General features: G+C 36.1%; 1 protein-coding gene across 3 annotated transcripts; it reads right to left on the minus strand.

Annotated features, from left to right (window-relative positions):
- Nucleotides 1-2617: 2617 nt before the first annotated feature.
- On the minus strand, nt 2618-26826 carry ING3 (inhibitor of growth family member 3). 3 transcript variants are annotated; one of them, XM_004265516.3, is made up of 12 exons: nt 26667-26826; nt 26346-26417; nt 23682-23782; nt 21719-21784; nt 13021-13117; nt 11118-11189; nt 10162-10281; nt 9752-9909; nt 8957-9150; nt 7460-7652; nt 5086-5124; nt 2618-3548 (listed from the first exon to the last, which is right to left on the minus strand). In XM_004265516.3, exons 1-12 carry the CDS (start codon nt 26692-26694, stop codon nt 3432-3434), a joined length of 1257 nt encoding a protein of 418 aa, XP_004265564.1. In that variant the 5' UTR covers nt 26695-26826; the 3' UTR covers nt 2618-3431. The 3 variants fall into 3 exon arrangements, 2 of the variants coding, with proteins under 2 accessions (XP_004265564.1, XP_033276290.1); XR_004481112.2 differs by lacking the exons at nt 2618-3548; nt 5086-5124; nt 7460-7652; ... (1 more) ...; nt 9752-9909; nt 13021-13117 and having other exon boundaries at nt 10170-10281; nt 26667-26825; XM_033420399.2 differs by lacking the exons at nt 2618-3548; nt 5086-5124; nt 7460-7652; ... (3 more) ...; nt 11118-11189; nt 13021-13117 and adding an exon at nt 17642-21587 and having other exon boundaries at nt 26667-26825.
- Between the last annotated feature and the right edge of the window lie 647 nt (nt 26827-27473).

A 27473-nucleotide genomic window follows, 5' to 3' on the forward strand; every position in this document is an offset into this window, starting at 1 on the left:
ATTAAGATCCTGGTTCAGAAATTACAATCTGTTTTAATAATTTAGATTTTATCATCTAAATAGGGGAATCTAAAACTCTTGACTAGCAATTCTGATTTGTAGTTTCAAAAATTGGGAGAAAAGTTTCACCCTAAATTTAGAATTTTTAAGCAACTTCCAAGTTACAGACTAATTAATTTTTGCCATCTTTAGTTTATAATCTCAATAAGAAAAGTGCTATGATTTCGCTAAACTGTTAAATCATAAAGTATTTAACTGACAACATGTAAATGCTATCACTGCTCCTATTGACAAACAATTCCATGGCCCAGAGTAAAATGCCCACGAGTAGACTCTCGCTTAGCTCTCCAGCTCCCTTCCCTGACAGCACATCTTCCTAACCCATGTCCACTCATTCCGGACTACTTTTAAATTCCCACAATGTTTGCGGCTCTAGAACAATTTCACCTGCCTGGAAAACCTTCCCTGCTTCATCTGTCTTTAGGAATCAGTTCAAATGAGACCTCCTATGTTAAACTTCCCAGTGTTCCTAGAATACTTTGTACATCCATCTATTACAGCACTTATCAAAATACAGCAATTACTTGTCAACATGTCCATCCTTTCCCACTTCCCCCACCAACAAACACATACACTCTCACACACATACGCCCATATACACACGAATACCTTCATCTGTGTATTTTCAACATCTAAGTGCTTAACGTTTAATTACAAAAGTGAACATTTTTGAGGATATTCTTTTACTCGTAAAACCCATCTGTTGAAAGATTTTTTGTTAAATGTGAGAGTTGAAGGAAAACGCTACAACATCTACAAAGAGAATCTTACTCCTGGCAGTACATTAAATATTTATTTTTCTAAGACTAAAATAATTAATTAATTAGATCAAGAAGACTATTTCTGAGGTCTAAGGGCAAAGAGCACTAACATTGCACAAAACAAAGATGGTTAAAAATCTAAAATATGTGGAATTTCTTTAAAGGAGAAAAGAGCAAAAAAATGAACTGCCCTTAACAAGAATGACTGTATGTTTATCAAACACTCAGCTTCATTTAGGCATTTAATTAAGCCATTTATTGCTTCAAATGTGTCACCATGAACATTGTAATATACACTCCACAGCAGTAAGGCCTCAATTTTCACCACCTATAAACTGTGAACCCACATTTGGATTTTTTGTGCCACCAACTGTTACACAAGTTTTGTACAACAAAGATTTTGAATGTGTATATTATAATACCAAAAATGCTCATATACTCCTTGATGTAAATGTCACAAAGAATATTAATTGCTGGCCACATTTCTTTTTTTGTTTTTGATGAGGTAGTTCCATGTTTGGCCCATTGTATAGATCTCAGATATGAACAGGTTCTACCCATTACTAAGTAACTGCACAAAATTTTGGTTTACTTCTTTATACACACTTCATAAAATATTAAATGTCTGAGCTTAAAATTTGTCGAAATGTTTTTCTGAGTGATTTAGTTAAGTAGTGGAACTCACACATTGAAAGGGGCTATAGCAGCTGGAAATAGGGATGTTCCTGACTCTGACAAGGAACTTTCTCTTAAAATAAGGCTGTACATAAGGCTTTTTCCCTTTGACCAATTCCTATAAAACAAATGAGTTTGGAAAAGTCATTATATACAGATTAAACAATACCACTGAGCATCTCCAGGCAACATGCTAATAAGTTAACTGAATACTACATTATATATTATTTTTTAAAGGTTTATAAAATCTCCATGAAAATACTGAGTATCACGAAATCATGAGTACCCACAAATGAACCTAACTTAGTCTTATGGGCTGTCCAGTTATAAAATCAGACTGCAGCAGCTCAGAATTATGGAATCTAGAAGCTGGAAAGAGACCTCTGAAATCCCCTATCTAATCCATACCCTTTGGGTAGCATTGCATAGATTTCATAGTTTTCTGTATAAGTTCTAAGAGGCTCATAAGTGGTTTTGATTAAAGCAGAAATCTGATGGGCCCAGTAACTTTCAATATAAAAGAAATACAACATAATAAGTATTTCTAACGTTTTAAGGATTTTTCTATCGACCAGACTCGATATTATACCTTAAATAAAACTTCCACTATGCAAAATTTATAATTTAAATAGCACCTATAGAATAAAACCTTAGGAGTGCTTTATAGACATCCTGAAGCCAGTGTCACCCTGGTTTAATAAGGCCCAGAGTGACTAAAGATGTGAATTAACTGTCATACCAACATGTGGTAGAATCAAAAAGAGAACTGAATTTTAAGCTCCAATCCAAGGGTTCTCTTTACTTACGCTGGCCACACTGCCACAAGTCAAAACAACTACAATCATTATTTTCATTTTATCTGCTGTAGTTAGACTTCTTTCATGTCCCTTAGACTGAAGGAAAAGTCAGGGAGATGTTCTAGAAAAATACATTTGCATTTCAAATTTGCATTAAAAACGTCTTTCCCTTATTTTCATATCACAAATTCCAAGCATTATTAAAGAAATAACAGATTACGCAGCATTCTGTGTCCTGGGTCTCTGTCCTTTTTAGATTATGAACATCGGAAGTTAGTTGGAATTAAGAAATTTTCATTATTAAGTGTGAAGTATAAATACAAGTAATTTTTTAAAAACTTTATTTTAACACCTAATACAATTCCAATCTTAAGGATTACTTGCACAAAAAAATAAACACATTTGGTATAAAAATGTATCACTTAAACACCCTTTCCCCTCAGCCCCTCCCCCTCCCACCCTCATGAACTGCACTCTATCTGGATGCAGAAACATATAAAGACTAATGGCACAGATTAGTTTTTACCTACAGGAATTTCTGTTTATGTACCCAGGTACTCTAGAGGATACCAGCCCACTTTATCACATGAACCATTTCCTTCAGCCCGCTGAATTTAGTTTCACAAAGAAACAAAGCTTATTATAAAGGCATTTAAAAAACCATTATCTTAAATTCTTTTTAGAAGCACTGACTTTTTTTTTGTTTTGCAACCATTTATATACAGTGTTACGTAACAGCTCTGGAGTACAGTACATGCAGCAGAACATACCTGTTGAATATAAAATCCTTTTCTTAAAATCTTCATCGTTGGAATTCTTTGAAGTCTAAATCATAGAATGCCCATTACTTGGAGAAAATGGTTGAGGAGTACAAACGTCTGCATATGTTGGCCACTGAAATAATCCAAGGCTGACTGGAATAATATTCAGAGCACACCAGGAGTGCATAAATAATTTACTTACATTATTAAAATACAACCCATAAAATTCAAGTTCAAGATCTTATAGGATTGTCTATGTAAATCCTTTAAGTGGTTGCCTGGAAATGCATTGTCTCTTCTCTCTCTTTTTTTCCTTTTTTTAAAAGTCCTATATAAAATGTTGGAGTTTTTTTCTTTCTCAAATGAAACGACCACCCTTATTTGTGCCGACTGCCTCTTCTTTTCATGGCAGCAGTGCACTGTGGACAGTACCATTTTCCTTTTGGTGCTTCTGTCAATCCAACACATCCATAATGGAACCATTCTATAGGGCACTAGAAAGCAAAAATGCAAAGAAATAGTTCTTAGTAAAAGATTAGGAAGTATGTTAAAATATGCCCAGCAGACTAAATATTAGTAATTAGAGCCATGGAAACAGAACGTTGACATCTAGGAGCTCATTTGTTGTTCATTTAGTCCAACTGGTAAGTTTCAGAGATGAGGAAATGGAGACACAGAAAATTGTGCATCTTTGTTAACCCTGAGGTTCATGTAATCTACTCCCATAATCTTAAATAATGAACACAAATTCACTAATTTCCGTTAAGCTGGAGAGTACATTGATACCAACTCACAAGGACAAGAAGAAGTGAGATGGGTCTCTCACATAGGCGGTAAATGTATTTTAAAGATTTTATTTAATACTCAGCCTTATTCATTTCCTCATAAAGTAGAACAAGCTACTTGTAATTAAGACATAAAGGATTGCCCTGGGTTTCCTTTCTGGTGTATCTATTCCTAGATATGCAGAGAAAAGGAGTTCCACTGTGCAATATACTAAGTGGTTCTACCCTTTCACAGAAAATCTTAGCACTTAGAAGAGCACAACTGGGAATGAGAGGGATCAGAGAGAGTATGACAGAACTATTCACAGAACTCTCATCCCTCATTTGCACTAAGCGCCCAGAAGACAGTTTACAATGGTCTTCTTGAAATGGTTTTGCAATAATCACAAACAGTCCACAGTGGTTCTGCACAGGGAGTGGAAGGAAAGTCTTTCTCTATGTGAACGTGTTGTTGGGAACCTGGCAGGTCAGGAAAGCACACATTTTCATGAGCCAACCCTGATCAATTTTCAAATTGTTTTAAAAATTTAAAACTCTTATTATTAACCTTAGGATCTTGACATTACTGATTAGTCCTCTTTAGAATTCAGGGTTCAGTTACCCGTCTGGAGGAAAACATGGACAAGAGGGGGCTGAGCTGTGTGACAGTTAAGAAGGGAGTGGAAATTACTAGACAAAAATATTCTCAGCATTCAAAACATATCTCTAACCCAAATTAAGCTTCAAAGAAAATAAATAGGAATTCTTTTCTTTCAAACCTTCTTTATTTTTTAGTATCAGAAGTGGCTCTTATCAGCTGACACTAGCAGAGTACCTTAGGAAATACTACACTAATAGGAGGAAAATAACCCCCGTTAGAGCCTTCACCTTAGCACCATGCTTCCTGAAAGAATGTACTGTTCTAAAGTTCCAATTCTTCACTGTGATAAGTGAACTGAATTCTAGCAAACACAGCACTCTTTGGCAAAAGGGGAGGAGGGTGTTTCTAATTTTCATACAACGTAGCACCTTTTGAGAAGTATAATCTGCACATAAAACTGTAAAATTAGCTTTAAAAAAGTTAAAATAGGGAATACATTAAGGCATACTATCCTATTTGGGGGAGGAATACTCTAGCATTATTATAATTAACATAACTTCAAACCTGTTTTCTTATACTGAGAGACACAGTAAACAAAAAAGTATACATTCTAGAAATAATAATCTGTGATTTTTTCATTCCTAAATAGAAAAATTTAATACTTACATCTTGGTTATCGCAGCCCACCATCTCACCATAGGATACCTAGTTAAAAGAAAATTAAATATTTTTGTTATGACTATATAAGAAGCACCTATGATACTGTTAAGAAAATAGAGGGAAATACACTGAATATACAACTGCATTAAGAAACAGGGCATATAGTTTTACACAGTTTACAGTTTTTTTTTCTGGAAGGTTTTTTTGGGACTGGGATGTAGGGGGAGATACACAGAAATTATGTACTCTTTGAAAGTCTGCAAGAATTTGTTCTGTAGACTACCTCGACAAAGGAGCCAACTTTTTGGGTGGTTCCTTTTATAAAGATTTTAAGTTTCTTTCTTGATTATTTACATACTTAAGTTTTTTTTTACTTTTTCTTGGGTCAGGTTAGGTCATTTATATTTTTGCAGTCAATAGCCCATTTCATTGAAACTTCTGAACTTATTATCTATTTATTATATGTCCTTTCTCATTTTTCTTTTTGCTGTTCTTCACTAGCACTTTACAGCACGACTTCCTAATTCCTGAATTCATTTAAGTTCTCAATGAACTGAATACGTTTTCAGATAGAGTTTATTTTACTAGATGGCACACTTCCTGATTCTTTGCATGAGTGAAAATACCTGTTTGCGGTTCTATGCACATGATGAACAACTTCTCTGGGTAACAATTTGTGGGGGTGCGGGGTAGGGGCCGGGGGGGGGGCACTTAGATCTCTCCCTCAAAGCTCTACAGACATATTTCATCAACTTCTAGTTTTTAGTGTTATAGAGGGGAAATCTAGGGTGAATCTGATTTTGTTCTTTTGTAGGTAATCTACCTCTACTGCCAGGATATTTATAGGATATTCTTAATCATTAACGTTAAAAAATGTTTATCAGGTGACAGCAGAACTAGCAAACTCTTAAATGGCATATTCTTAAAAATTAGACTGGCAACTCACACTGTTAAACACAATATACTGCAGACAGATTAAAGATTTAAATGTGAAGAAATTAAAGCATATCAACAGATGAAAACATTTAAAAATCAAGACACATTTATAAGGGGTAAAGGGGAAGAGGCCTTCCTAAGGATGTAATCCATGGCTGAATTCATAAAGAAAAAGACTGACAGTCATTACTACATAAAATTGGAATTTTAGAATTAAAAAACTAAACCAAGCAAAATATTTATATGTGACAAAAATGATAGAAAAAACCAGCCAACACATAAAAGAAGAAATCAAAATGGCCAAAAAAATCCAATCTTACTACTAAGGTAAATTGAAACAACTGTGTGATTCAAAACTATCAAAATTGGTACATGGTTTTTAAGAGAGAATAAAATGCAGTGCTGGACAGGGTTTAGGAAACAGGCATATTCATCAATTTATTAATTTTGGTAATAAATTTTAGAAGATAATTTGGTAGTTGGTATCAAATATTTATAACTTAATTTTAATTCTAAAGGACTGTCCTAGAAATTAGATGTATGAAATGGATTACATAAAAAATGCCTACCATAATGTTATTTGTAATTTTTAAAAAATAAAACCACTAAAATAATTTATAGCTAAATATTGACTAAATAAGTTACAGTACAGAGTATAACAGACAACTGTGAGAAGAAAAAAATGACAAGAAAAATCATGTTCAGTACACATGATTTAGTGAAAAAAGCCAGTTACATTAAAGGACATACCATGATTCCAACTGTCAAATTCAAATACACATACACCTATGTGTGTATCTGTGTACATATGTATTATGAACTGAATGCTTGTGTCCCTTCCCAAAATTCATGTGTTAAAGTCTTAACCCCCAACGTGACTGCCTGTGAGGAGAGGATAAAGGTTAAATGAGGCCGTAAGGGTGGAGTCCTAATTCAATCAAGTTGGTGTCCTTATACGAAAGGAAGAGATACCAAAGCTCTCTTTCTTCACCATGTGAGGACTCAACAAGAAGGGGGCCGTCTGCAAGCCAGGAAGAGAGCCCTCACCAGGAACACAATTGGCCAGCACCTTAATTTTGGACTAGCCAGCCTCCAAAACTGTGAGAAAACAAATTTCTGTTGTTTAAGCCACCCAGTCTGTTGTATTTTATTATGGCAGCCTGAGCAGGCTAAGACAACATCCATGTGGGGTACATAGTAGTAGTACATCGAAATGTTTAATTATAGGTTATATCTGAGGGCCGAGATTATGGATGACTTATATGTTTCTTTATACTCTTTGTATTTACAGCAAACACGTCATTTTTATAAGAAGCAGGAGAAAAATATATTAAAGAAGCAAAGGTATTTTTAACTGGAGTAAAAAGAACTCTATAAAAATGGAGTAGCTCTTTTTCCTAATTTATTCAGATTATGCTTTTATAGACCTATGTCAGATTTTTACCTGATTACAAATGCAGTATCGTGGTTCATTTGGGTCATAAGTCCAATCAACCTGACTGTTCGAATCAGATTCTGGTACAACTGTTGTCTGTTGAGAGATTTCTTGTACAACAGTTGATGACGAAGAACATGATGATAAGGAAGAAGAGGAGGAGGAAGATGATGACTGCTGGCTTGAAGACTTGTTGTTGTTTCTGAGAAAAACAGTATCAGTTTTATTTGCTCAGCATCCATAAGAAGTTACCTGAAAATAACTTCTAAGTAAGTGGTATGATATGAAATAACATTAAATGTATAAATTAATATTTAACACTCAAATAATCTGATAAACAGATTTAAAAGCACAATTGTTTAGAGCAATAAAACATTTTTCATAACAGTTTATTTTTATCTGAGATTTTTGTTTTCTGGAGAGCAAATGTATTTAAAGGAAATTCTTTCAAAATATTTCAAAGTTTTTAGAATAAATTTTTAATCAGTTACTACTTACCATTGATTTAAATTGTAGGTAATACTTTTAAGAATTAGTATTAGTTATGGCTACCTTACAGACATTCTTTGTATTTTTAAGCAAACTGAATACTCTTCATCAAAATCTAAAATACAAATACACAGAAGCATTTGATGAAAATAATCATGACCATTAACTGACATGTGAATACTTACCTGTGTAGGATAGGAAACAAAAAGTGTTAAAATTCACAAGAAATTTACCATTATCCGTATGCTAATAAATTTTAAAAATGCAAAAATTTATCATCGGCAGTTATAAAAAGTTTGGGTCATTAATGAATTTTTAAGATATTTAGCACTTTCGTGGTAATTCTACATTGATCATTCTTTTAGAGATTTAGTCACAGAAAGTACAGGAACCCAGAAAATACAACATTTACTTGCAGAAAATACATTTAAAGAATAAATTATGATAAAATTATGATACAATTCTTTTGACCGAGCATTTGAACTTTCACTATGTATGAATACCTAACATATGCAGGTACTTTGGAAAGATGGTGCCAAATGCTGTTCGGTTTTTATATAATCATCTTAAGAGTCTCATCTACAAAATCTAGGGATATTTTCATAATTTCAATTTTGGGGATGTAATACCAAGAATTAAGACAACTTGCTCTTAATCAAAATGAAGAATCTTATTTAAAAAAATTTCCAGGAAACACATGACAAAATAAGGTGTTATAAGCAGAAAAAGTTTCATAAAATGGTTTATCTTAATGAACAAAAGAAAGTAAAAAGAAGTCATTTATTAATAAACCAATTTAAGACTCTAGAAAAATTATGGTCTTTTAGCACTTTTTAAAGACTTCATCCCTTTCAAAGTAAGTCAGTGTGAAGGAAATGTCATGTCTTCCCACCTCCCCAAAGTTCACCCTGACCCATCATATCATGCTGCCTTTGTTTAATATATGGAAGCCCAGCTGGATGCCAGGTAGTCTGCATACTTAGTAAAGGTACGGGCTACTGTAGCAATAAAACTTACTTGCTCTTTCTCCCGCTCCGTGAATCTGCTGCGGATGAGCTGGCGTTCTGTGTCAATGTAGTCATGAGCGCTGAAGATGATGAATAGCCAGCTGCTTCCCTGGGCATGGAAAACTCTTTTCCCAGCTGGAAGTCATTATTCTTAAATGCTTCATAACTGGCTTTTAAACTTGATGTTCTTCGTCCCTCTTTCATCTTAGAAAGACATTCATTGGTAGTATTAATAAATATAAGTATGTATATTTTCTTTTTCAAGTCTTACTAGTTACAGCATTATTTTGGCTTATCCAATATTATTTTGTTTAAACCATTATTTTCATCATTGTAATTTAAGCTATTTTATGTAAAGATTTAAGATCAGTTTTTACCTAGTTATGAAGTAACTACAGGATGGGTATCTTAAGGAATACAGATAACCAGTACAGAAGTGAACGAACTCAAGGCAACCTACGTTCTGAGGCTATAGAGAAAGCCCTGGAACTGGTAGAAAGAATAAAGTATAGTCCTAGCAGGTGCTGTGGCTTACAGTCAAGAATATGGGCGTCATGAGCAACTACTATGAGAAGGGATCTGCATGAGGTTGTATGAATCTATTTTTTACTTTTCATTATCAATCAGGGAATTTCTGCATATTCATTTCATTAAATAAAATGTCAGATATCATAAAACTATGATTTAAAAATGAAACTTTACAGTGCAAGAAAACTCTTTTTGTTCCTATCTAGTTGTTTCTATTTGAGTTTGCCAAGGATCCAGACAAAATTTAACATTGTTTCCAAACCTTTTTCCTTTTTACCTGAGCTGTAGCTTGAACTGCTTGAGCTGCTGCCATGGTAATTGCCCCTGCACCAGTTCCTGAAGACAAGGAGCCAATATTATAGGATGCCAGAGGCTGGGAGGAATTCACATTGTAAGCATTGTTAGAAGAAGCTGTAGAATTATTATTTCGACAACCTGTATAGAATTAAAGAAGCAATAAAAATGGTTAGAGAGAACATAAAGTTAGAGAGCTTAAAATATATTAGTTCTCAGCACAGATATAATCACTAAATTTAAAATTTTCGTGTCACATTTTTACTTCTTTCTTCCTATCGTATACTTTAACCAGGTAAAGAATCTGTATAATTAATCTTAATTGCTGTCATTTCCCTTTAGTTTAATGCAAACAAAAAAAGAAAACAATCATATTTAAGATAATAAACTTACCTAGCGTATTTTCCTTAGAGGCATCTGATGTTAGGGTAGATAAAAGAGCTTCAGATTTAAACTTCTTTTCAGGTATATGATCTGTTGTCGTATGGTGAGAAGTTGGATTATATTTCCTTTCTGAATAAATAAAAAATTCAATTTTTTTTAAATTTTAGAGAACTACAGACAAGGCATAATATTGTACTCCATCTGGTTATAAACTGATACAGTTATGATCTGAGTTCCTCATGGAATACAGAACATTATGTTTTCTGAGAAGACAGGACAAACAGAACTCTCTGTGTCACCTGTTTTAGTAAGAGCAGACTGCTTGGACATTTAAAAAACTTTAATAGGAAAGTAGTGAAGACAACCCATGATACACCATGGTTTCACATATAACATGAGGAGAATTTTGTTTTCAAAACATTAACTACAATTTAAAATAATTTTCAATCAATCTTTCTTTCATATCAAATTGCTCTGTCAAAAAAAGGCACCGATACGGTCATCTAGCCAGCTAGCATCTGACTAACCATTCATTTACTCACTAACTCACCAACCATTTGAGACTTTATTATAAGCCAACAGTAAGCTAAAAAATTGAAAAGCAAGGATAAAAAAGACAAAGAGCCCACAATCAAGTAGTTCACTGTTTGGCTTAGTTCTAACACTCCCTGGAGAGAATCAGGTATATGTATGTAGTCAGTATACACTGCTACTAGTACCACATGTTCTTCCGCAATGAATTCTAGGGAAAACAGACTACCTGTTCCCAAATCAAATATGCTCTTCCCAAATGAAGAAGATAAATCTGCCAGTAATTGCAATGAAAAAAAATACATCTCACAAAATAAAAGGGGAGGATATTCGTTTCTCAATTGGTTGTGTAAAGCTAGTGAAAGAGAATACATAGATAATATAATGAATTTTTAATTGTCTTTAAAATTTTAGCTGTCCTAAATCAAACTTACTTTCCACTGGAGTATGTGAGTGAGCATGGTGATTGTTCACTGGCTGTGAAGGAGTATCTAATTCCAGAGATCCTAAAAAAAAAAAAAGAGAGGCATAGAGATATACCACATGAGATATCGCCACAGAACTTCTTTACACATCAATCAAATACAGGCATTCTGTACCCTTAACCAGCAAAGAACTGGCAAGCTCTGATGCCTATGCCTGTATCATTTTAGCCAAACACATTAGAGGGTCACCACTGCCAATTTTACCCTGAGCCAATCTGATCCTCTTTCTAAACAATAAGTAACCTATTTTTCAATATTCACCTTAAGTACAAAATGGGTCAAAGCACGCTAATGTCTGACTTAGGGAATTCACGACATTTGGTACAACATAAGTGGATGAATGGGTATTGTAACTCCATTACTGATCTGAAAAACTCAACCTAGAGTTACTGAGCTGAAGACCTGTTAATGGGAGAGTCTAAAGTATTAGGCAATGGGACATTACTATATGAAAGAAAATCCTTTGATCATTAAAATGACATGCGATAGTAAAGACTTCCTAAAAGAAGTTAGGGATTTTGTTTGTGAAAAGTGATGCATAGAATCTCTACCGCCAAGCTTTAAAATACTTTTAAAGAAATTTCCTGGGTTTATCTTGATCCCTTGAGATGAAATTATGGCAGGGCACAGGGTGGAGCAATTTTTATAACTTGATCTAATTTACTTTCATATGTCTGCGTCCTTACAGAGGATGCTTCATTACCCTTCCTGCAGTACTGAATAGGCATGGCTTATTGCTACTCACAGCTACCATCAGCATTTCAAAAAAATAAAATAAAATATTTTATTTTGCCTCAAAATACTTATTATCTTCAGATAGGATCCCCCTGGAATAAAAGTATCACAAATAAATAAGATGATCATCTAAAATGATGGATCTATTTCTGAATACAAACATGCAACTATGGGTACCAAGATGGATTCATGTGTGGTTGCTGCCCTAGTTGACATCTAGTGAGTATATAAACAGAGATATATGTAACCTAACACTCTAAAGAAACCTTTCATCTGTGTGTAGAAATAGGTACATGTTGCTGTACCGATTTCTTGCTGTTGAAATGCACCAAGAAAAGAAATGCTTGAATCCTTTAATTAAATTCTACTAGAAATCAGCCATAATACTGACTTGATTCAACTAACATTTAGTGAGTGCCTACTCTGGGCTTAGCACAGCACTATCTGATTTTATGGACGTTATCTATTTAGGCTGGAAGAGCTAAATTAGTTAAAGAATCAGAGCTCATGTCTCCATTTTGGGGAAGTCTCCTGAGTTAAACCCTGGAAGTGATAAGAGTAAATTATAGCAGGAGATCAAGTCGAGTCTTGCAGAGAAATATTAAAATGGTTTCTTGCTGATAAGAGAAAGTTTAGGAAAGACTTCTTGAGAAAAAGAGGAAGTGTTGAAGAACTCATTAAAATCTTTCTTAGTAACACAGCTGAGGGAAAGCTTTAAGGCAGTCCTTAAGAAGAAAAAATAACAACCTTCTTCAACACTTAAGTGCATAAACTGGCAGGGCAAAGTCAAAACACGTAATGCCAGATGGCTGACTTGTTTCTAGATGGTTGTATTCCTTTAAATCTTTGTTCCTACCACTCATCTTACTAGCATATATCCATGTTAAAAAATGGAATGACTTAATATGTTATTTTCATACAGAGTGAGTGGATGATATATTATCTCTCCAAGTATCCGTGACCCAAACAGTCCAACTGCTGGGGACCAAGCTATCCCACCCAGGTGCCACCGTCCACCAAGGAGCAGCACCTGAGAAGCCTCTGCGGGACGTGTGTCTCCTCAATGATGTGCACATGTACTGTCCAACATTGATGCAAAACTGTAAAGTTTACTTACGCCTCTCTAATATTTCTGTAATTCCAGCATTATCAGCTTCCAGCTCCATTTTAAACTTAGCCAGTTCCTGATCCAGCTTTCTCAAGTGTCGATCTACCTGTTTCAAAGAAGATCAAAGATAACCACCACAATTTGGGACACTATTAAAGTGTCAGTTTAATGAGGAAACCTAAATCTTTATTTCTTTTAGCGCATCTGCTTTGTATCCTTGAGCAAGTCAATTAACCTACACTGCAGGTTTTTAATCTATAACATGAGGGTGCTAGGCTAAGTATCTCCGAAGTTTCCTTGAATAAATTTTAAGTTTTAAGAAACCAGAATCGCAATTTGTTAGAAAATGTTTGGAAGAAGTAGGATATGAAAAGTAAAGCAAAGATGGGCGGTGGGTGGTACAGGAGGGTTGGTAACAGTTCTTAGTATGCCCTGCAATTACTTTTAGCCTAATCTCCTACTTATAACAAGGCCATCCACACTGCCAGACCATAATAACTGTCACAGTAAGGAATGAAAGATCCTCAGTCTACAAACAAAGAGGCTCCTATATTCTATACATACATTTCTCTAAGGCAGGAAAGTGGACCATTATACTTGTAAACATTTATGTAAAGAGTTGAAACAAAAGGGTTTTTAGCCAGAAAATGCCATTCCACAAAGAGCTTGGTCAAAAGGGTTTTATTGTGGGCTTCCCTGGTGGCGCAGTGGTTGGGAGTCCGCCTGCCGATGCAGGTGACGCGGGTTCGTGCCCCGGTCTGGGAGGATTCCACGTGCCACAGAGCGGCTGGGCCCGTGAGCCATGGCTGCTGGGCCTGCGCGTCCAGAGCCTGTGCTCCACGGTGGGAGAGGCCACGGCAGTAAGAGGCCCGTGTACCGCAAAAAAAAAAAAAAAAAAGAGTTTTATTGTAATACTGTTGCCCTTGGTTAAGGTGGCAAAATTGTATTTTCTCATTCACCTAGAGATCTTTGGACTGATTTCAGAAAATTTTATGACACTTCAAACTAGCAACAAGTCAATGTATTTTTAAAGCTTAATATTAAATTTTTTCAATACTTATTCAAATTTACTACTTTGAAGTGAAACCAAAAAACACCAAGTCTTGAAAAATATTCATGTCACATTATTGTCAACATCTTTCTTTTTCAAACTCTAGTTTCCCTCTTAATCACTGTTATATTTAAGAGTAACTTTCTCACAAATGTCAAAATGCTATGATACACCAGAGGGCAAAAAATTTAAATAAGACTTTCGATTAAATAATGTGTATCTAAATGAGGGAGTGGGGAAGAAGAGTAGCAAAAGACAATTTGTGGGTGTTAGATGCCACTAATGTGTTTGGTGCATTGGAAGGTTTATGTTTTCTAGTCCTTGCTCTAATCTTTTGAGATGGGTTATTACTGTCTCGATTTCATAAGTGAAGAAACTAAAGCTCAGAAGGGTTAAGCAACATGCCCAAATTCAATAACTAGTGCATTATAAAAATGAGACTTAACTCTGATCTATCTGTAATAGATTGTGTTTCACTGTTTATACCTAACATTGCTCTGAACTTCCGCATGCAGAAGCCAATTTTTTAACTCAAAGTAATAGAATTCAAATTGAAAAAAAATAAGAATATTGTCTTATTATTTGTATTTTGTATATTAACAGTAATCACTGGGATGCTGGTTTATGATTTTTCAATAATTCAAGGCCCAATTTTCCTTCCATCTTCACACACAATTTTTCAGAGCTTGGCAGAAGTTGTAATTACAATATTTAAAATTCTATAGGGTCACGTATTATAGACACATGCTACTATTCAAAGAACCTGCAGGTAACTGAGCATCCTTTTTAATGGAAACTCCCTTCCAATAATAAAGTGTGAACACAGACCTGTTATTCAAGAATATCTCTTACATTGTCAAAATTTAATCTCAAGGGAAATCAGAAAAAATACTCATATCTAAATTCCAAGTCTACTTAATGCAATGAAAATACTCCACCGCCTTTCTTACCTACAACTATACTACTAATAAATATTGAGTTCCTATCGTGTGCTTGGCACTGGGTAAATGGAGAATACCTGAAGAATGAGAGAATCCCTGCCTTCATAGGAATTAAAATTTAGCTGACAAATCAAGATTTATGTAAGATTTTTAACACAGTAAAGGTATAAACAAACAAATAAAAATAAAAAGTAAATAAATATAAAAGTAAAAGTAAATAAAAATAAAAAGTAGCACATAAAGAAAAAATATAATATTGGGCTATTGTAGACAAAGGAATTATGAACGAGTTAGATAGTGAAGAATGGATTGTTTTCAAACAGGTGGAAAGGAGTGATAATTAAAGAACTAAAGAGTGTATAGAGACAAGAAGACAAACAGAATTCTCAGAGAAAAACAAAGCCTGGTGCGACCTGTCATAGGGGCAGACAGTATAGACAGGAAGTGTTAGAATCTCGGTTACGGGCAGGGGGGGATCGAGGTGAGATGAAGAAACCATACATACCTCCCTAACTCATTCCACCCCTGAATTTAAGAATTGCTTAATTATCTTTTAAGATAGCACTAATAATGTTTATTATACCTGAAAACATGGAAATAATGATGGAATTCCCAATATCAGATAGTTCAGAAAAAGCAGTGGAACCTAAAGAGTTAATAACTCGAAAAACTGAATTCACAATTAAAATAAACAGATACAGAAAAGCCTTAACCACATTGTGGTGGGGAGTTTTGTAAGGGAGCTTTCAATCATTCCCACTGGTAGGTAAAAAAGATTATGAACTGATTAATATTATAAGCAATTATCAAACAATGAGAATTCTTTTTATTCGATTCACCACTGCTGTACTAAATCAAATTAGGAGTTGGAAAGAAGTTGACCACAAGATTTAACTTAAGCTATAAAGCACCAGGATACTTAAACAGTATTGAACAGCAATAGCAAGAGCTGCACTGAACGTATCTGAAACCTATTATTAAGTGCATTCCCTCTACCTACATGATTCTGAATGGGTAAAGCACCTATCCTAGCTGAGCTCCATAATGGCCCCCCAGATATCAGGTGAAGCAAGAACCCAAGTTACTGTACCGCTCTACAAACACCTGACCCTGTAAGACTGATTTATAGTGGTAAAGAGGGTACTGATCCAATCGAGAGATTTTCCATTAACCACAGATTTCTAACACAAGGCTGACCACAGAGTCTAATTATTGATCTGCTCCCCACTTAATGTCAATAAATGCTAGCCACAAAAGGTCCCTAAATCATATCCTACAACCCCTAAATCATATCCTACAACCCCAAATCATAACTTCTTTAAATTTAGTGTCCTTTTTCTGACCTTTACAGAGACAAAGGAAATTCTGTCAACATTATTTGTTAATATATTCATGATCATAAAATATTTAAGTCACCCTTGGCCCCTCTGCATGAAACAAACAAAAAATCCTGACCCTTTAATTATTTTTGCATAGAGCTGTAATCCTTTATTCTTTCTCTTTTGTCTCTCCCAGTTTTCCAATATTCAAATTTTAAAATGTATCACTTGATGGACTCAAACTGAACTGAATAAAGCTTTTTAAAAGTTTTTCCATGATTTTATGGCTTCCAACACTGTCAAATTCTAAAAGTTAGATGTCAAGTTTGCCCTTTCACAATGAGCACTCAGTCTACAAGGTTCTAAGTGGAAATCCATGGCAATAAGAGAGAAATTTCTATCCATGAAAAGATCTAGTAATAGGGAATCAGGAGGGTAAACTGGGGAATAAAAAGGAAACATGATGGCAAATCATTTCTCTGATGGTAAGTCATGAAAATGATTCTTCACATCCTGAATTAAATTTAAACTAGATGAAAATTTGATCCATCTTTAGGGTGAATCAAATACTTAAGGCCTTAGCACATAAACTACATCTAATCATTCTCCTAAAAGACAATAAGGATAGGAGACAAATCAAAAGGTCAAGCTCACATAATATATTTCCTTAATTAGAGTATCGGATGAAGAATTCTCAAATTTATAGGTAAAATGTGGGCCTGAAATATAATCATCTCAGGAATAAACCAGGATATAAAAAAGAAGCAAGTTCAAGGGTATTTAGCACTGTAAGAGGCTGCTAAAACCATTCAAGCATTAACCAAGAGCTCAAGCTTTATCAGCGTATATATAAATCACCTTTACTAGGTATTGTAATCTAATGTGGCCTTATGACAGTGACACCTGACTGAGGAACACCAAAAAGTGTTTAAAGCCTATGAACATCAGGATTCTGGAAGGAAATTATTTTAATAAGATAGATGTTGGGCTTCCCTGGTGGCGCAGTGGTTGAGAATCTGCCTGCTAATGCAGGGGACACGGGTTCGAGCCCTGGGCTGGGAGGATCCCACATGCCGCGGAGCAACTAGGTCCGTGAGCCACAACTACTGAGCCTGCGCGTCTGGAGCCTGTGCTCCGCAACAAGAGAGGCCACCATAGTGAGAGGCCCGCGCGCCGCGATGAAGAGTGGCCCCCGCTTGCCACAACTAGAGAAAGCCCTCGCACAGAAACGAAGACCCAACACAGCCAAAAATAAATAAATTAATTAATAAACTCCTAAAAAAAAAAAAAAAAAAAAAGATAGATGTTTTTTTAGTCTGTTAGTCAAATTTCACTAAACCCTCTTAAATAAAGCGTCGGTTCATTCCAATGAACCCCTAGTTCCACAAATTTCTTCATTTGTGGATATTTATGCAGTCTGATTTTTTTCCTTAATAAATGAGGTAGTCAGTACAGTGCTGGTCACAGGAATAGAAAGCTTACTATTGATTTTAAAAGTAAATAAAATATTTTAATGAAAAATAATACAATTAAATACTGTGCTATAGAAAACATTGAGGGGCAAAATCAAACACAATTATATACTCAATTGCTGTATCTCAAAACCTGTAACAATAATACCTGCTTACTTGACATTTCCATAATAATATAATGTTTAAGCAAAGCCATACATACAATGTCCTCTAAGGTGTGTCCCACTCCTCTGTTTAACATCTTTCACTGGCCTCCCCCTGCTCTTAGACTAAAAACACTGCTTCATCAGCTTTTAGGCCTGCGCGTGCCGCCCTCTGCCTGCCCCGCTCACACCCTCTTCTTTCCCACAACACACCAAGCACACTGGCCTCTTTCCTGGTGCAACCTGTCAGTCTACCCAAGGAGACTCAGACACTGCACCTCAGACACTGCACTTGGTCCATCACCTGCCTGAAATGTTCTTCCTTAAGCCTGTCACATGGCTGTGCTCTTTCTCGCTTTCCAAGTACTGCCTCAGGTGTCACCTCCTTAGACTACACTCATCCTGACTAGTAGACTCTTAAAGCCTCCCCCAGTGACTCACTCTTTCCCCCTCTTTCCACAATGTTTATTTCCTTCACAGCACTTACCAAAATCTCCAATAATCTAGTTTGCCTATATTCATTGCCTGTCTGTATCATTACTGCCCATCCAGCACCAGTTACCACGCATAGTTGGAGATCTATAAATATTTGCTGTATGAGTGAAAGTTATACTCTCCCACTAGGTAGAACTGTATAAATACAAGTACCATTGTTTACTGGGTAAAGGATCTATAAATAAAAATTACTGTATTTTTACGCTTACACTATATCCTATCTATTCACCTCTGAAGCACAGGGCCTTCTAAGCTCTCACCTGTTAAATGTTATAGGAATTTAATGAGGGTGCATAATTGATTTTAACATTTTAACAATTATTTATTCATGAGAAGTGATGCTAGTGAAAGAAGTAAAACAAGAAGACTTAAGTCTTAATACAATGAGTTCCAGGGCCTAGGAATTCTCAGATAAGAACAGACTCAGAGGAGAAGTTTGAGCTTGAAGAATAATTATTGCATAATTGCTAAAACTAAGCACACACATGGAAAAGTAATGGAGAAATGTTTCTCGGCTTGGGTGGTGAGTGTGGCGGGGAGGGGGTAAAACTGGCATCACAACAGTGCTTTACCGTGTGGCATTTGGTCTCATCAGCCTCTGGAGTTGGGGCTGAAGATGAGAAGAAAACTACCTTTACATGCGAACCACTGAACAGAGTAAGAAACAATGCAGGTCAAAGACAGAACCCTTCAGAACAGCAACCGCTCTGAGTGATACCCAAGGAGACTGAGAAAGGCCACAAAGGCGGGAATATAATAAATTAACATAAAGTCTCAAGAAGAATGGATTTTATATTAAGGATATCGTGGTCACCTGGAATAGCAATGGAGTCTTTAAAAAGGAAGAAGGGGGGAGTAACAAAAAGAAAAGGGGAGGGAAAGAAAGGGACAGAGATAGGAAAGAGTAGAGAAAAGACAAAAGGCAGTCTTAGAAATAAGTAATGGGGGACTATGGAAAAAAAAAACAGGTTTAACTTGGCAGAGCTGAAAGGGAAGCAGTGGCTTCAGGAAAGTAGAAAATTTGATAGAGAAATGAGATGAAGTGAGTTTTTTTAAAGAGCGAGTGCCTACTATCTGCCAAGCTACGAGCACTGTGTGTGTGTGTGTGTGTGTTGTGTGTGCGTGTGTGTGTGTGTGTGCGTGCGCGCGCGCACACACAGATATAGATAAGAGATATACAGAGACAGATATAGACATATGTGTATAGATGTATCTATATTTGTCTCTATATCTCTGTCGAAAAAGAGAGAGAGAGAGATTGATTCAAATCTTCCTTTAAGGCACAAATTAATACTGCTATTTTACAGATAAGGAAACTGAGGTTCCAGGATTAAATAACTTTTCCAAAGTCTTACTGTCAGTGAAGTAGCTGAACTCACGTCTGCAAGAATCCATTATGGGTCCTTGCTTTTTATTACATTCGTTACATTATATTAAATTTAATACATCACTTGTTATTCCTTCAATCTCTAGCCTAAATAACCTATCTCCCTCAAAGAAGTTACTAATTTTTATTTTCATTCTGTGTTTATCCATTACCTCTGAGTGAAATGCTTTCCCCTCAATACAATACCTGAATCCAGGCCCCCGAGGCTCTGAATAAATTCTGTTCAAAACTCATCTCATACCCTCCAAGAAATCAACAGTAACTCTGCTTGACTTAGGTCAGTCTTTTACCAGATCCCCTTAATACCCAACTGTATTAATCTTTATTTGTTAACATGTTTCTATACAGGCTCTCCACTTTACTTATGGGCATGTCTCTGTGGGCATGTCTTCCCAACTAGTTAAAAGACGCCTTGAGGACAGGAGCATTTATAGCATTTACTCTTCATTCCTCCATTGTACCCACATAAAACTCCATTACACCAAGTACACAGTGGATGAAGAGTGTGGTTTGTAAACAAGAGATGGATACACACACACATTTAAAAAGCATATATTTGTTATATATATATTTTCTAAATGCATGAAGTACTTTTAATAAAGGTGTAAAAAGTAGTAAAGTAAAATATAAACAAAAGATTGGAACCAAAGAGCTATATGATTTAAAAAGCAGGTAGTTTCTAAATAAAGATTGACACCTAGTCACTACATATGAGAAAGAATGTTTTAAACAAATTAGTCCTGGATTCAAACATAAATGTCTTTCTCTATGTTTATAGACCTAATTCAAGACCAAAACAATTTAGAACATTTTTTGGTTTTCGTTCCACAGTAAATCAAGCCACCAGCCCACTCTACCCTCCTTTAGTCAGTATCTTTAATGAAACTGTTTTCAGACTAACTGTATGAGCAAAAGAGTCTAGGTCTTTATATCCATTAAAATATTTTCACTATGTAAAAACAATTAAGCATTTTCTGTGGTTTTACATGACAAATGCTTTCTAGTTTAGTATAGCATTCACAATGTATACCAAATGGGATATGTACCTTTTATCTGTGTCATGCACACCAATGACATTTATATTAACATGTATCTATTCAGTAATAAAACTGTATCCACACAAGACTACAAAAATAAGATATGAATCCATATGCTAAAGTTAATCAAAAGTGAGCATTTGTCTTCAGCTTTAACTTGCTTTGAGAGAGAATCAGAAATCAGTATTTCCTAAAGTATATACTTTGGGAGAAGATGCGTTACATTAAAAAAAACCCATAATTATACCAATTTGAGAAATATTGCATATATCTGTCTTCTTGGTGATTTCAATCTTTAAGAAGTGCTGCTGCTACTGTAAAAAACCCTGTTTTTAAAGTTCATTTAATCATGTTTCCCAGTTTTGCCACCTGTGCCAGTTGCTGAGTGCTATCTACTGACGTCACTTAATAGACAGCTGAGTGCTATCCATTAACACAGATTGAAATAAGTCTCTTCTTCATTTTAATCAGACTACCAAGAACTATCAACATAGTACTCTTACGTGTATTTTGTCACAAAAACAATCTCAAGATGATTTATCAGGCAAGTAAGCACACTCCCTTAAGAAGATAAGGATTAGTATAATAAACACCCATTTTTGTTAAAAAAACAAAAAAAGCCTAACATCAGCTACAATAGATTTGGCTAAAATATAAGGTTCTTGACCTACTACTGACTGTGGACTCTCTGGCTCTCTTCCACAAAGAAACCAAAAAGTAGACACTGAACTCTGAAATTAAATGGGATCAAGAGAGCAATAATTCAGTTTAGTCTGTTCTTCCTATTACATATAAGCCAACACCATTTAAAACATAATCCATAATTCAAATACAGCATAGCATGCACGTTAATTTTACTTACCAAGTCATATATCTGGTTTGCCAACTGTACCTTCTCGTCTGCATCCTCCAAAGCTTTATAGTAATCCTGAATAAAAACATTCGTGTTTCAAGAATAAATTAATAATTTAAAAATATGTGTATGCAGGACATATAACTGCATTTTTCATTATCATAGCTTGTTATAACTGTCAGTCATTATACATTAGCAATAAAAATCCAGTTAGGGATAGGGTGGGAACGGGGTAAGATTAGAAATTTTAGACAACAGCCAAGGATTAAAGGAAGATGTTCAGAATTCCTAGAAAAGATATAAATAAAAAATAAATATCATCCAAGTCTAGCCTCTATACTAGTACAAGTTATGTGAGCCAATGAATAGTTCTTTTTCTTCAAAAATAAATGTTATTTAAGATGTAAGACTTATCTAATTTGTAAAGAGTATTTATGCTAACCATTTTTAAAACTTGTTATAAAAGCAACTATTGAAAGGATTCTGACCTGCATGTCCATTGTTTCCAACTGTTCTATAATTCTCATTTTAAGCTAGGTCTCAATTCATATAATCAACCAATACTTTAGATTTCTCCCCTGTATAAAGCAAATTATTTTTTAAAAATTCTATGAAGTTCCATTAAGTATCAGACTTTTAGGGTATATCCAAGCCGTGCTACCCCCAAAACCTAATAGGATAAAGGCATGATGAATGACTTTAGGATGCATATATGTGAAGTCTATACTCACACACACCTGGGCCTCCAGATATCCTCCAAGTCAGGACTAATTCTATAAAAGATTCTGAAGTTTTTGCTCCTAACAGAAATAACATTCCCCCCATGTGGTAAAATAAACAACACAACTAGTTTTCAAATTTCTTTCTCAGTTGATTCTTGAACAATTCTATGAAGGTTGGGGGTAAGGGAGCCATTATTACTCAGAGGTATTAAAGGACCTGTCCCATGTCACACAGTCAAATGGCACAGTCATGACCAAACTGAGGGCTTGTGAGTAGTTCTTCCACCGTATCCCCAAATAAACTAAATCACACCTTTAAAGCAAACCTTGAGGGGAGAGCTGATATCCATTCTAAACTGGAAGAGAGCTCTGAGTACTATAAAACTAACAAAAACTCAAAGAATTCTGTATTTCTAGGACCAACTGATGTACAAATTAAGAGTTTTAAACTAAATATTTTTTAAAGATCTTTTCAATTCTTAGGATTCTGTTCTTCTTTGATTCCACCAACCTAGGTACCTAGCAATATATAAAATATGCTTCAACGTTGCTAATTTTCACCCCAGTATGTGGCCCAAATTGGAAGACAATACACATTTAAAGACAAGGCAACTTTAATTACCTGTAACTACAACAAAACAAATTAAAAGAAAAAATGTACTTTTTAAATGGTTTTGTGACTCTCTAATGAGTCACTAATTATTGAAATAATTTTCTAAATTACCAAGATGCTTCAATGATTAAAAATTCCTGGACTTCCTTGGTGGCGCAGTGGTGTGGAGGACACGGGTTCGAACCCTGGTCCGGGAAGATCCCACATGCCGCGGAGCAACTGGGCCCCTGTGCCACAAATACTGAGGCTGTGCTGTAGAGCCCGCAAGCCACAACTACTGAAGCCCGTGTGCCAAGAGCCCGTGCTCCACAACAAGAGAAGCCACTGCAATGAGAAGCCCACACACCGCAACGATGAGTAGCCCTGGCTCGCCGCAACTAGAGAAAGCCCGCGCGCAGCAACGAAGACCCATCACAGCCAAAAATAAATAAACAAATTTATATATAAAATAAATTCCTATACCTGAAGCTCTAACATTTAATACATCATTTTTAATTTTATAAGTCACGTTTAAATTCTAAAGAGCTATTGATAACTTTCCCTCATTTTGATATCCCCCAAACTATTTAATTTTAAAATAGCTTCCTCAGAGGGTCTCAAAAATTCACAGATATATCATCCAGAGGGTTGAACATACCTTTTTAATGGATGCCATTTGCTCTTCTCTCCACTCCGGTTTATTTTTCTTTGCATTCATGAAGAATTCACTGACTCTTTGTTCTAGCTGATCCATTGCATCTAGGACATAACATTTCATACTTAGATGACCAAACTCATACACTGAATATACATGCTTTGATGTGAAGAAAGAAAAAAGTATCTGAGCACATACACTGTTTTACTTGGTCTGTAACTTAAATATGTCATGTTTTAATAATGTAAATATATGGTGCCTTAATTACCTTAGTAAAAAAAAAGCTACAATTTTCCCTACTGACAATTTATTTTTGTTGTTACTTCTAAACTTTTTCCAATAGTCAAAGTAGTCAACAATGTAGATAGATTCTATACCATAGCTGTTGAATAGTATAGGCTTGGGGTCAAAAACTAACAGTATAAAGTCAGCCAAATATGCTGAAACACGATTTGTTATTGAAATCACCACTTGATAATCCTCTCATTTATTTCAATAAGAAAATGTGATAAAAAGGTTTCAACCTCTTGCTATATACCATTAAGCACCCCATCATCTCATATAATGACTGAACGTGGTAGGTACAATCATTTATTCACTTAACGCACATTATTATTTGTTCCAGATAAGTTTTTCCTGAAGTGTGTGCTAAGAATAGTCATTTCATTCTATGTCTGCTAAAAAAGGAAAAATAAATAAAAGGGATTTTGTTGCTATGTAAATTGAGGAAAACTGTTTTACTATACTGTTTTGGAGATCTTCAGTGCATAATAGTGCATTTCCTATCTGACAAAGAGATATCTTTTGTTAATCCATAATACCTATTCACTTTAGATAATTCTAATTATTGTAAAAAATGCAAGTTTAAAAAAACCTCGAACTTACATTATCAAGTCCAAATTGCTAGAGGACTTAACATTTGTAATGAAAGCATAAAATAACAACTTCCCTTTATTGAATGCCCACTTCGTATCAGGTACTAAACTTTCTAATTTATCTGTATTTCTTTTAATCCGCAAGACAACAAAAATCCCTCAGAAGTGGCACTGTGGTCAAGGCCAATGAATAAGTTAGTAAAGCCCTAAAATGAACTCAGATCTGTCTGATGATAAAATCTACGTTCAATCCTGTAGAAAACGCTACTTTAGCAAATATTTAGCATTTCAACTTCATTAAAGTTAAAATGAGTTTCGTGAGCAAGCTGGAGAAACAACACACAATTCAGACTTCCACACTGCAATCCACTGAACAGAAGGTGATTTCCGTGATGTATCACCTTGTATTATGCACCACATAAAACCGACAGGAGGCTAAGAAAAGAATATTCACGAACACTGGGTATGGAAGTATGTGTGGTATGGTGGGGCAGAGAAGCAGGGGTGGGGGGGGGCAGGTTCTTAGCTACCTCAAGACTCCCGCACTCTGGAATGTTGTTTTCTGATCGCTTTCCATGATACTCCTTTCTTCCCTATCATACCCCAAAACCCAGATCTTCCCCCACCCCTACTTTTCTAAGAAGAAAACCTGTCAGCACAAGAAACTTATCTCAATCCTAATTCTATGTATACTCCAAACATAGCTGGTACACATGGGATCAAGAAACATCTGCAGATACACCCCATGAAGGCCAGCCATTAATATTATTCAAACAATTAAGGAGTACTTACATTTCTCCAAACAAAAGGAGTGACACAAAGCCAACAAAGTACACTTGATTATACATTTTAATTATGTATCATATATTTCACATTTAAAATTTTTAATATAGTATCTCTACAAGATAGTTGGAATAGCTATATTATATTCATTTCACAAAGGGGGAAGGTGTGTGAGGTTCTTTCAGAGCATGATGGACATACATTTGGTACTCAGCACTGTTTTCTTGTTTCGAAATTTTGCTCTATTTACCTTGTTATCTCCAAAGGTATTTATTCTTTACCCTCTCTGAATCATAAACTCTTTAAAGAAACTTCACAGAAAAAAAGATCAAATAAATTAAATACTGTTCTATGAAAGAGCAAGGTTATTTTGGGGAACACGTCTCCGGACTACCAAGCTATAACTGAAAGAAGAAAAGTCAAAATTTTTGTTACAGCAGACAAGAAGCTTTACAGTGAAATTTTATTTACTTTCTTATTTTGACTGAGAAACTACCATATTGTTGACAGTTGAGAATGTATCCTTTAATGTGTAACTTTTCAAATGCGACATTCCAAGTTCACCAGGGTCTCTAAAGAACTACATATAACCTGTGCTTCTATGTGTTGTCCGCTCTTGAATTTTGATTAGCATGAACTTCAACAAAAATATAAATGCTGAAATCTATGTTCTATACATGAAGTCTCAAGTCAAAATCTTCGCAACATGTACGCCGATGTGCACTAAAACATATCTACATTCTCAACGAAGGTATAGAAACTTTTATTGCACAGTCACAAATTCGAGAAAGGAGCACACGTGCTCTAATGCCACCTTCTCTTGTAAAAGGAGAAAATTAGCGTGGGAGACAGAAGAGGCAAGATTTGGCATTGCCGGTTCTTTTGGACAACTCCTTCTGTACTAGCGAGTGAGCCGGAGGAGAGCCAAAGAGCAGAGTCGCTGGTGTCGATGGCAAGTAAGTCTGGCACTGAACGCGCGCAGCGAACAAGGGCAAACGCGCCGACTTACTCTGCACCTGCAGGTCCATCTCGCGCATCTCGGTGAAGCGGTCCCGCAGGTCCATTGGCAGCTGCTCAATCACTGTCAATGGGAGAGTCCGTCAGAGGGGCGGGGCCAAAGGCGAAAGTACGCGCATACGTCGCTACGTGCGTGCGTGCGTGCGTCGGGGGGGGTCGAGGGAGCCGGCAGCCCACAGCGAGGCTGCCAGTTACCGTGAGAAAGAAACATCCCCCGCCTCCCCCTCCCTCCCGCCATCCCGCCATCCCGTCCACTCCCGCCCTCGCCCGCCCGCAGGTCCCCAAGTCGGGCCCGCCAGTGCCGCCCACTCACTTTCCAGATAGTCCTCTAGGTACAACATCGCGGCCCTCAGAGCTGGGGGAGCGAGGGGGTCCAAGGGTTTATTTGTGTCACTCGCTGTCGCCGGAGTTTTGTCCCTTCCAATATGGCGCCTCCGCTAGCAGCGCCCGCTCGGCTTCGGCGGAAAAAAAAAAAAAAAGAAAAAAAAAAACCACTTTGGCTCCTGACAGCGCTTGCCTCACCGCCGCCCGGAGCGGTCATTGGCTGGCTGAAGCATTGACGTAGGCCGACCGGAGTCCGCCTCCGCGTCTTTGTGGGAAGTGTAGTTTTAGCACCTCCCCAGCAAACTTGAGCACGCTGGCAGTCCTCCACGTGGAAACTACAAAAACCAAGCGCCGTTGCGAACGGTGCGCAACAGAATCTGAAATGCGGTGCCTCTGTTTATTTGTTGATATTTACACGGGGAATGACGGGAGTTGTATGCGCCTGCAGAACACAACTAGGAACAAGTTTTCACCTGTTTTTTACTGCTGTGATTCCACGCCCCGGCGTTTGTGAGTCATGGATTTCAAGTAGTGCCAGGCAGACGGCAAAGGTTCTAACGCTAGAATTATCAGCAAAGTTCGGGCAATTGGGATTGTTTAAAACAGAGCTCATTGCTGGAATTTATCTTCCGTATCCACTCCTAAAGATGTAAGTGGGACGATAGATTGGCTGCCATCTAACAAATAGTTTACACTCAGAATATGGAGTAAATATGTATTTCCCTTATTAAAAGGTGAACAAATATTTCTCAATAGCCTCTTATACAGTCTATTTTGCGGTCCGTCTCGTCTTCAT

Source organism: Orcinus orca, chromosome 9, assembly GCF_937001465.1.
Source record: "Orcinus orca chromosome 9, mOrcOrc1.1, whole genome shotgun sequence".
NCBI classification, from domain to species: Eukaryota; Metazoa; Chordata; class Mammalia; order Artiodactyla; family Delphinidae; genus Orcinus; species Orcinus orca.